Here is an 11725-nt window from a genome sequence, read left to right as displayed (position 1 = left end):
TTATTTGCAATTCTCTAGGAACATATAAGAAGATAATTGCCATTGGAAATTTTTGTAACCTTCGATGCTTCAAATCCTGCAAAGATCTCCCTGTGACCTACTTCCGTTGTGGATTTCGATTTTACAAAAACTCCATACCGAAATGTGTAACCAAAAGAGGTTTGTTTTATTCGTAGATAATGCGTCGTGCATAGAGTTGTTCCATCTAGTTTAGTTAGTTGATCGCTCTTTTGACTGAACTGGTTCGGCCTTCTAGTTCGTTCACAATGGAACTCTTTTATTCAGCTGTCGTTTTACTTCGGTCGGTCGTTCGTTTTTTTTTTGTTTTATTGGAATGTTGTACACTTTTATGGCTAGGATATTTAAAGAAAAGTTTCTGAAGAGTTTATGGACCTATAAGGTGTGGATTTTTAAAAGAAATGTTTCATAATTTCATACCAATAAGGCTTGGATTTTTAAAGAAATAAAGTTTCAGAATAAAGTACTGATAAAGTTTACAGCCTTCATGGTTTGCCAACATAATTTGTCTGTTCCCGTACTGCAAGAATCTACTACTTTTTACTACGATAACGAATTTTCCTTTATGATATCGAAGAAAATAGTAAAATCTAGTAGATTCTTGCAGTAGGGGAACAGACCAAATTATAGGCAACATAATTTTTTTACTGTTTACTAAATGAAAGCGATGCTAATATCACATGCAAAATAAAACTTGATTGGTGCCGTTTCCATTTAGACCAAATCGAACTAGGTCAGTAAAACGCTCACATTCGAACTAAAAGGAACGAACTGGAATAGTTCTTTTAATGAACTGAAAAGAACGACTTTGTATGACCTAGTTCAATCGATCTTTTAAGTGAATCGTTCATTTGAACTAGTTCGTTCGTGAACTGTACAACTCTAGTCGTGCCATAAAACTACGCAAGAGTTTCGAAACATAAATGTATAATTTTTACCACCAAATACAACGGCATTGATTCAGCCTCTCGACTAAGGTATTATCCATTCTTTTAGGTCAGGTTATCGTCAAATTATAATTCGAAAGCAATTAGTTGCTCTGGAAAAGGGTCTGCAATTGCATGATTTTACGAAATCAATAACCATTTTGGATGCTTTATATTACATTAAACGAGCTTGGTGGCTTGTCAAAAAAAAAAAAACGATTACCAATTGCTTTCGCAAGGTTCATATATTTTCCTGTTTTTTGGCATATTTTCTCTACATAGTGCCACTTTTTTCAGAGTGGGTTCGCAATGAACAGAAATGAGGAGGAAATTGACGTGGTTGGAGAAAATTTCGACGAATATAATAATTGTGATAAAAATATAGAAAGTTATGGTATGCTACCGATGACGAAATCATTGAGGAGATAAATGAAAATTCCGAAACAGTTGAAGAAGGGCCGATCAATGAAATACCAGTTTCAACGCCAACCTTTAAAGAGGCTTTACTGGCAATTGTCGTTCTTCGTCGTTATACCAGAAGCAACAATTTTGATTCTGATGAAATTGAAAATATAGAATCAAAATTTTTGAAAAAGGAAGTTTCAAATATGAACCACTCCAAAATTAGCGATTACTTCCAATATTAATGAATTATTTTTTTTGCATACTATTTCAGTTAATGAATAATGAGATATGAATTGATACTCAATAAAATTATTTTGTTTGTGCCTTAAATTTTTGTTTCATTATCGTGCTCCACGAATAATTACCTTAGCTAGGTACTTAGCCAGTGTCCACCGATATTTACCCTTGCTAGGTAATTGACCGAGGTCCACGGATAATTACCCTATCAAGGTAATTAACCGTGCACGCTTAATTACCTTCCACGGATAATTACTCAAAAATCTCGAAATTTTTACTGAGGTAATTAAGCTGGGTTTACTGTATATGGATGGCTTTCACAACCATGGTTACTACTGGACGTGGTACTGAAATCGAAGGGGGCGTCATTGCCTTGTTCCACTTGATGGCCACCCGCAAATGTAAGGTCCGTGCCTTGCGTGAAGCCTTCTAACCTCAAAACTTTGTCCAACTTGATGAACTTGTTGGCCACTGTTCTCGTTTTCGTCGTTGCCATATACTACCCATCAAGTCTGCCCATTATCGCGTCAATACAGCAGCTATCCCATCAAATTGTTCTACACCTCCAACATTCCCATCATATTGCAATCGGCCCTCGTCTCCAACTTGTATGCCATCTCACAAATGTTGGATGTCAAATTCCAAGGTAACTTCTTCATCAACCTCGGTGTTCTCGGTGTTTGGGCTGATGTTGGCCGCCCAGCTCGCTCTTATCCAATTGGGGGTCTATGCAACTGCCTATCGCCACCGGAAAGTGTTGGTCACATTTTAAACGATCCCATTCAATCCATTCTCTACATCGTCTTCATGTTGGGCTCTCGCGCTATCTTCTCCAAGACATGGATTGAATAACTACACATGGTTATGCGTAACCATAGTGAAAATTCGAAATTGGCTGCAACTATCATCTACCAATAATTTCAAATCTTCGTTAAGGAACAATCCGAAAAGGGTGGTACGGACACCTTGCATATCCAAAAAATACATCTTAAAGGAAAGTGTGTTTATGTTTATGATTCATAAGTAACTATCCGAAACATTTTACGCTTCGGATTTTTATAATAATTCTCTGTAATTTACTTACCTATTACAACAACAGAAGTGAGGCGCAGAGGTGGGGGATGACCCAAACGAAAATATGTTAGCCAAGTATTTCTAAAGTTTAAAAGTTGAAAGTTTTTTTTTAAACGATGAGATTTACGTCCGACCTCTGTAATAGTTGTTTGTAAGCCGTGAGTCCTCAAAACTTGTTTGTTGTTTCCTTTTGAAATTCCAATAATTTTTTTTAAGTCATTTCATTTAAAGCGATAAAATGCCTCCATCTACGCATGAAAATATATCATTGATAGAGATGGTATTTACCGGGTAAATACCCAAGGGGTGGGTAAATACCGAGTAAATACCCATTTGCGGGTATTTATTTGGGTATTTACTACATTGACTCTGTTTGCGAGGCAAATAAAACAAATGGGTTTACAATTGTGTCAATATCGACTTTGGGGTTTTTATTAATATTAATATTATTAATATTAATATTATTCGAAATAATATTTTACCTTAGTTGTAGTGTTGTGTGGACGTAATCCAAGATAACGAAAAACGAAAAAGAATCAACAATAGTTACAATGTAACTAGCGTATATGCTGCAAAGCGGCGCTAAAAACTCGTTAGAATTTAAAATTCTTTTAAGCACAAAGCTGTACTTAAGGGTAGTAACAAATTCTAACGTAGACAAATTGTACAACAATTAGCTAAAAATTAATTGGATAGTAATCCCAGGAAATATATGTTTTGAAATTAACATTGCCGCCAGTCTTGCAACATATAGCTATGTTGCAAAAATAAGTAAATTAAATTTCAATTAATGTATTTAATTCATTTTTTCAAAAAACAATTCATAGTTAATAATCAAAATGATTGGCGCTCGTAAAGCTGCGACGGCAATTGAAGATTGCCCTCGAGACCAATATCAATTAAAAAAGGGGTTAGTGAAAGCCGGGGTACCGTATAGCGGTTGTCAAAGGCTCACATTGGACATGAGCCGGAAATTACCCATATAAATATGGTGAGTTGGGCCCATGGGAAACCCGGGCTCGAGTAAGTTAGGGCCTTCATTATTCTCGGGTATACATCAGGCCCGAGTACAATTATAGTAGGACCGGATCGGAAAAATTGTGGATCAGCCAACATCATTCCACCATAGTGCTCCTTTATGATTTCGGCCGCCGACTCGGATGGAGAGACAATATGCCGTAAGTCCGGACCGATCGGACGTGAAACAGCGGACCGACTATTTGACCTGAACGGACGGACTTGGAGTTGTTGCTGGGATTCAGCACGTGATGGGTAGGGGTGCAGAAGTGTGTGGTGTTGCTGCTTACACTCTTTAACCTAGAAGTTATTTTGCCCTCTCGCAGAGTGTGTGTTGTGGAAAGGCAATTTATGCAGCTATTGCGCTTTTCCAGCATTCGCATATTCTTTCCCAGGGCGATGAAGCGCTTGCATTTGTGTAGTGGATGCCACCGTCGACACAAAATGCAGGATTTGTTTTCACCTCTACAGCCCGTGCTTCCTTTTGTCGCTTGTGAGCCCGGCGAAACCACTTAACTGCCGCTTATAGGTCTTGCGACGGAACCCGACGGTGCAACCTCTATTGGTGGAGCGTCAGAATCCGTGCTCCCGTTATTATATTCATTAAGTTTATTTGGTGGTGCTGACACCAACGCTGCCGCTCCTATACTGGAGCGGCAGCGTTGACCACTTCAATGGTGGTATGGGAAGGGGATGGAGCATTCTTCTCATTGGGAATCGCATCCTTCATAATTTCCTGTGGCTGGTCATCTACTCCTCTTTCCTCATCCGACATGGGGACATCATCCTCAAAATCAGGAAGAGATGCAGCCATCTTACTTAGATTTTCCATTCTGTGAAAAAACAGAGAGGCTACGAATTTAAGAGAGTAAGTGCTATTTCAATTGGTCAAAATGACTACTGGTCGTCTTACAATACCGTTTTCCGTTTGTAAATCGGCGACACGAACGCGACCGTCGATACCGGGATAAACTTTTATTACGCGACCTAACTTCCACGCTGTAGGTGGTAATTGCTCATGGCGAATTACTACAATATCGTCCGTTTGCATATCGCGCTCGGGATACTTCCATTTATATCTTTTATGGAGACTTTTTAGGTACTCATCTTTCCACCGTAAGCAGAATTGTTGAGTAAGCGCTTTTACTTTACGATACCGATTCACGATATGCAAGGGAGATTCATCAATTATTGGCTCTGGAGGAGCAAGGATAGGAGACCCAATTAAAAAATGACCAGGTGTCAACGCTACAATATTTTCGGGATCGTCATTCATTGGACAAAGAGGCCTAGGAGCTTCCGCAGCTTCCCAGAGATCACCCATATGTGGAGCTCCAGCTGGAATAAATTTCCATGAAAGTCCTTGGTAATAATATTGTAAACAAACCTTATCTTGACTTTCACGAAGTACCATTTTTAACTCACGCCCTAACTCTCTGGATGCGCCAACAAAATTGGTACCATTATCCGAAAATATAGTCTTAGGGCAACCACGACGAGAAATAAATCTATTAAAGGCGGCCAAAAACGTTAATAAATCTGAGGTGGCTTCTAAATGCACTGCTTTTGTAGAAAAGCAAAGAAATACACACACATAATCATTTGTAATTTTACAACATCGTCCTGTAAATGACCTTATATCAAAAGGACCAGCGATATCTATGCCTGTAGTGGCGAATGGTCTTGTAATGGCTGTTCTCTCCGGAGGTAGAGATGCCATAATTTGGGAACAAGTTCTTTGTTCCTCTAAAATGCAAGGTTTACATTGTCTTACAACTTTACGAATTAAGGAAGTTGCTCGAGGTAGCCAATATTGCATGCGTAACATGCGCAAAACTAACTGAATTCCACCGTGAATGGAAATACTGTGCAACTGTTGTTGGTAAGGTAACAAAATAGGATGCCTTTCGGAATAAGACAGAGATTGCGATTGAGATAATCGGTCATTGAGTCGAATAACTCCTTTATCGTCTATGAAGGGTGTCCTTATGTCTGATTCTTTTATAATTATCCTCGCAAAATTGGTCCGAAGGAGAAAATGAATTGCGCTTAGAAACTTCCCAGAAACGAAAGAGAGGCTGATTCAACCTATCTTCAGGGAAATATTGCACATTTGTTGAAAAAGTTGTTATGTTATTAAATTGACCTATACTCGTAGGAACTGGACCTGTAAGAACCCAGCCGAAAACAGTTTTTTGTGCAATCAAAGAACCTAATATGTTGGATTTAATTCCCTGCAGAAGTATTTTTGGATATAAGTCCGCTCCTATTAACATATCTACCGGACGACAGTCAAACAAATTTCTATCAGCCAAACGAAGATTTAGCATATTGGCGGCCAGTTCCTTGCTAATAGAAAACGATGGTAGATTACCTGAAATAGTAGGAACTACTAACGCTGCCATTTCCATAAAGAGCGTACTGTCTACGGGAGAACCTACACATAAAGAACACAATTTTCTTGTAATAATGGACACAGATTGGTTTACTCCTGAAATAGTAGCTTTGGTTGAAGTCGTGGCTATACCAAGACGCTGTTGTAATCTTTCAGTAATAGAAGATGCTTCAGAAACAGGGTCTATTGGAGCGCGAGCTGGGTACGTAACACCCTGATGAGCAATGCTCACCATTGCTGTTCCTAAAAGAACCGTTTTATTTTGCGAGGTATGGAATACCTGCCTAGTTGAAGCACTAGAAGATTGACAAGATGATGTTGAAGGTAGATTGGGATTGGCATTGGATGACGGAGTGAAATGTGGAACATTAGCCGATAGTGAGGAAGTTTGGGTCGTAACCGAGGAATTATTAGAACTATTTTGAGCCGTATCATGGTGTAGCAAAGTGTGATGTCGTTTGTTACATCTAAAGCAACTATGGGAGCTGGTACAATTCCTAACATCATGTCCTCGTGAAAGACAATTTATGCAAAGTTTATGCCGTTTAACAAGAGAGAAGCGGTCGGCTGAAGTACGTTTCCTAAATTCTGGGCATACACGTAAATGGTGAGTTTGCCTAGGACAAAATATGCAAGTTTTATCAGAGGACGATTGTGAAGAACGTGATGGAGCAGCATTCGTAAAATGTGTCCTAACTTTCTTCTGTTCAGCTTTTTTATTTGAATCTATTCCCTTAATATCTCTAAGGCAAGTGAGAGTTTGAATTCTTTCTGTTAAAAAGAGATCCAAATCCTTCCAGGAAGACAACGCAGATTTATCCTTAATGCCTTGTTCCCACAGCGTGACTGTGTTTTTGGGGAGTCTTTGTAAACAAAGGAAAACTAAAATTAGGTCCCAATTGTCAGTGGCAACATCATAAATTGCCATGGCAGAAATACACCCATTAATGCCACGTTGTAATCCTTTTAACCCTGTGCTAGTTTCACTATCAAGAACTGGGAGATCAAACAAAGCTTTAATTTGGTTGTTAACCAGAATTCTAACATTATCGTATGTCTCTTTTAAAGCTTTCCAGGCTAAACTGAAACTCTTGTGAGTAAGAGGGAATTTAGAAACTATATCTTTTGCATCACCACTTGTTTTCTTAAGTAAATGACATAATTTCTCTATGTCGCTAAGACGAATGTCACCAGTAAAGACATCGATATCACATGGAGGAAGATTTATAGCATATGTTAAACTATCATTAAGCGAAATGTGAGTAACATTGGCAAGGGTAACGGTATGATGCGAAGCACCGGATACCGAATCAGTTTCCTCATATTGGGGAGGATGTACCCTAGGAGTGGCCGGTTGATTGCTTGAGCAGGGACAGACGCTTTCGGGGAACCTCGAAGTTGATCCACTTTCCTATTAATGGACGATAATGCGTTCACATAAGCTTTATATGCGACGTGATATTTACTCTCTACAGAGGTGAATTCATCGGCGGAGCGAAGGTCGTTTAAACATGTTTCACACCTATCTTTTACTTTAGCCCAATGTTCTTTTACCTCAGATGCCTGAATTTCTAAGGCGTATATATCCATATTGTCACCTTGCAGATCACTAAAGTTGGCATCGAACTTAATAAGAGCATCAGTGGCTCTGATGAAGAAATCCAGCGAAGTTAAAGGCATATTGAATAATTAAAACTTATCTTTTAGACCGAAAAAATTCAAAAAACCAAAATATCTCGAAGGAACACAAATAAAAAATCGATATTTATTTGAAAAAATTAGAAAAAGGAAACAGTAAAAATCGAGACTTGTAATAAATATAAGACCCGCAAACCGATGTATTTTCTTGGCTAAATTGAACGAAAATTCAAGCCAATTATTTAAATCAATAGCAGAATGCTAAAAAAAGAACAATTTCAATGATGTATCGTAAATACAACACATTTTTTTTAATGTAGCGAAAACTGGTCAAATTTGAACCAAAAAGAAAACAAATAGATATTCAAAATTTTTCTCAGTGTACAATAATACAATAATGGTTAATGCTGTTAATGCTGTTGTGTGGCTCACTCAGTGTCTGTTTATTTGTTATTGTATTTTTTTCTATTTTCTTTTGTGCGGTAGCCTTATTTTTTTTTATTCACACAGAATGTAGGCTTTTTGTTTCTATAAACACGCACTGAACTATGACTAGACACTTTTTTAACTGTTCTCACTGTTTTTTTATTATTCTCGTAGAGAAATATCACTTGGTAGACAAATGGGTTTAACGAGAATATTAACAACAACAATAAGCCGCGTATTGTAAGACGACCGGAATTTTTTTTTGTTTTGTTTGTATATTTTTGTGAAATAAAAACGAAACGTTCCGAATGCACTCTCTTAAATCGATATACGTACCTTATTGTCTTTGTTTAGTTGTTAATAAAGAAAAAAAGAGATGAGATGTTTGATGAGTGGTGAGGTGTATTGGCAGCTGGTTGAGCTTCTAGGGGAAGAAGAAGAAGACCATGTAATTAATTGTTGTAAACAACTAATTTATCCGGCTCGCTCAGTACCAAATGTTTGCATAGCAACGTAAATAAAAAAATTGGTTTAAAATTGTGTCAATATCGACTTTGGGGTTTTTATTGATTATTTGGTAATATATTGGAAATAATATTTTACCTTAGTTCTAGTGTTGTGTGGACGTTATCCAAGATAATGAAAACGAATTAACAATAGTTACAATGTAACTAGCGTATATGCTGCAAAGCGGCGCTAAAAACTCGTTAGAATTTGACAGTCCTTCAAGCACAAAGCTGTACTTAAGGGTAGTAGCAAATTCCTAACGTAGACAAACTATCCAATTAATTTTTAGCTAATTGTTGCACAATTTGTCTACGTTATCTTTTTTCACAACATATTCATGCGAAATGTCGTTTGTGACAAAATGGTTCAAATATCAACGTTATTTTCTGTAGGGGGTCTTCAAAACATAAGTGTCTCGGCTGCTAAAGAGTTTATAAATATATATAAATACCCAAAATCAGGACCTGTATATAGACGTGGACCAGCGCAGACAAAAGGGACACACGCATAGACGCACACACATTTGCTTAAAAAAAAAAAACAAATAAGAAATTAAAAATGGACAAACAGATTTTTTATTCTCTTTTGGAGGATAGCGAAGATGAATGGCTGGCAGAAGATTCAGATGAAGATACTATAGAAAGAAGACATGGGTTTGGAACGTGCATCATAAAGTTCTATTGGGTAATCGTACTAACCAATGTGTGTACATTGGCCCAAAATATCTTGGGCTTAAGTCAAGTTTAGGGGATCCACTTGGATCGCTCTGACTTTTTACAGTAAGTAGTCCTCGGTGAACCGATTACAGTGATATATATTTTATGGGGAGAAATGCATATTTCCCGAGATATGGGCCTTGAGAGTTCGGAGGGTATGTTGTTTTAATCAGCCGTTTGACTATTTCCAGCAAGGTAATATGAGTATCATTTAAAGGTTATGGTTTATGCTTTAAAACTAGATGAAGAATATATCATCATAATGTATATACAATTTAAAAAAAGAATTTGGATTGCGTAGCCATGTATGAGCTTGTTCATATGTAAACGTCTTATTCTTAAGTTCTCTTAAAAAGTACCCGATATAACCTTTATAATGATACCCATATTGCCTTGGTGGCAATTGAAAAGGTTGTTTTAAACAAAATATGCTCGAAATTTCAAGGCCAATGTCTCGGGAAGTATATATTTCCCGACATGAAATGTATATCACTGTAGTCAGCACAAGGAGGGCTACTTACGGTATTCGTTTCAAAATGATCCGAGTGGAGCCCCTAAACATTAACATTATGGTAGCGTCCAGCCATGTAAGCCTTTCCGGACTTGGAGTCGTCGGAAACTACACTTCCAAATATTCGATAATGTTTTTATCTAAATTATACAAATAAAAAAAAAACAATAAATATTAATATTATCAAAATCACACAATGGACGCCGTTTAACTTTTTGTTTCTTTGTGTGCATTAGGTTTCTGTAGTCTTTTTTTTTGTCCTTAATTGATAAAATTTTTGATTTTGACGTTTCTTCATGTTTTAACTATTTTACTTTTTGCGCAAATCTTGTATGTGAGAATAATTTTTGATAGTTCGCTCTTTTACTAGCTTTACTATCAAAAAGTTCGGGAACGAACCTATTGTTGTACGCCTCGTTGGATTTTAGGTAACGTTGTTAGATCGCACCTTTGCTGCTACATTAAGATGGTTGCGAACCTTGGAGGGCACAAGGTAATGGTCCGAATCGATATTCGCTTCTCGAATCGATCGAACGACTAAAACACCGGATGAATGCCTTCTGTCTATGACAACGTGATCAAGTTGATTCCTCGTTGCTTGGTTAAATGCTTATCATTTAACTTTCTATAAAGCCTGTTTGTTTAAAGTTAAAAAAAAAAACTCCGTAGGAAACTAAATATTTTCAACATTATAAAAAGTTATAAATTTTCTTCATTCATTCTCTTCTCATAATTGGTCTGTTCCCGTACTGCAAGAATCTGCTAGATTTTACTATTTTCTTCATTATCATTAAGGAAAATTCTTTATCGTAGTAAAAAGTGGTTAATTTTTGCAGTACGGGAACAGACTAAATATCATTGCATATTTATACAAGGTAGTCTCATGCAGTCGTATGTTTCCGTCTCGAATCTAATTCAATGCGTTACGTTCTAAAACACCTTTATAGGGGTTGTGGAACTCGGCTGCGTAGTTTCTACTTGAATTCGATGTGTAATGTTGCCAAACATGTGAAATATTACTAGAAAAAATTGACAGATGGTCGGACAAAAACAAATGTTTTTGTTTCGGCACATCACCTTATTATTGTTAAGAAATGTTTTTATTAAACAAATTGATACATTTGTAATTTCTTCCAACTGAGTAATATTTATATTTTTCGTGTGTAACATGTAATTTTCTTGGTGGAAACACTGACCCCTATCAGTCATCTATTTCTATATGTCATCATTGTCATATATATTTTTAAAACCTTGATCAGTATTTATTTTTGTAAATTAAAACAAATTAATAAATACATTTTATGAAATTTCAGAGAAAAATTTAGAAATGGGGACCGAATCTTAGCAGAATAAACCATATAACTGGGCACATTTTCCCTAGAATATTATTTCCCTAGAAAATTATTAATTATTAAATTTTGGTATTTTTAGGGTTTCTGGTTTTGAATTTTATGTTTCTAGCAGTCCCAATATAAAGAATCCCACCTTTTAATCTTTTAAATTTTGCGAAAATTTGTTATGATATCATAACAACAGTGCGAACATTTTAAACGCTATATCTCAAGCATATAAAATTATTTTATTTAAATTTCATGAATATGAATTTCTCTTACATACTCTGATTGAGACACTAGAATTTCCTCTGTTCTATGTAAGGTCTGTGTAATTTGAAAACTTAAAACACATTTTCTGCAATTTTTTTTTACTTACGATTTCTTGCAGCAAATGAGCGATATAGTCACCTTATATTACTGTTCGGTCCGTACGTAGTTTGAACTTTCGTCACAAAGGCAGAACCAAGGTTTATTTCCTTAATCATGCTAATTTACCATGATTTAAATAATCGTCAGGGTTT

The 11725-nt window shown here is 36.6% G+C and overlaps 1 protein-coding gene across 1 annotated transcript; it reads left to right on the top strand.

Annotated features, from left to right (window-relative positions):
• The first annotated feature begins 1909 nt into the window (after positions 1 to 1909).
• Positions 1910 to 2438, top strand: LOC133321357 (protein transport protein Sec61 subunit alpha-like). Its single transcript, XM_061530448.1, is given in 3 exon segments — positions 1910 to 2084; positions 2087 to 2110; positions 2113 to 2438. Coding segments are annotated over 3 exon segments (393 nt in total). The 5' UTR covers positions 1910 to 2041.
• Positions 2439 to 11725: the final 9287 nt, after the last annotated feature.

The sequence above is a fragment of the Musca vetustissima genome, unplaced genomic scaffold (genome assembly GCF_032173495.1).
Source record: "Musca vetustissima isolate MV318-11 ecotype Yass unplaced genomic scaffold, APGP_CSIRO_Mvet_v1 utg12928, whole genome shotgun sequence".
Taxonomy (NCBI): Eukaryota; Metazoa; Arthropoda; class Insecta; order Diptera; family Muscidae; genus Musca; species Musca vetustissima.
This window is presented reverse-complemented; position numbering and strand designations above follow the sequence as displayed.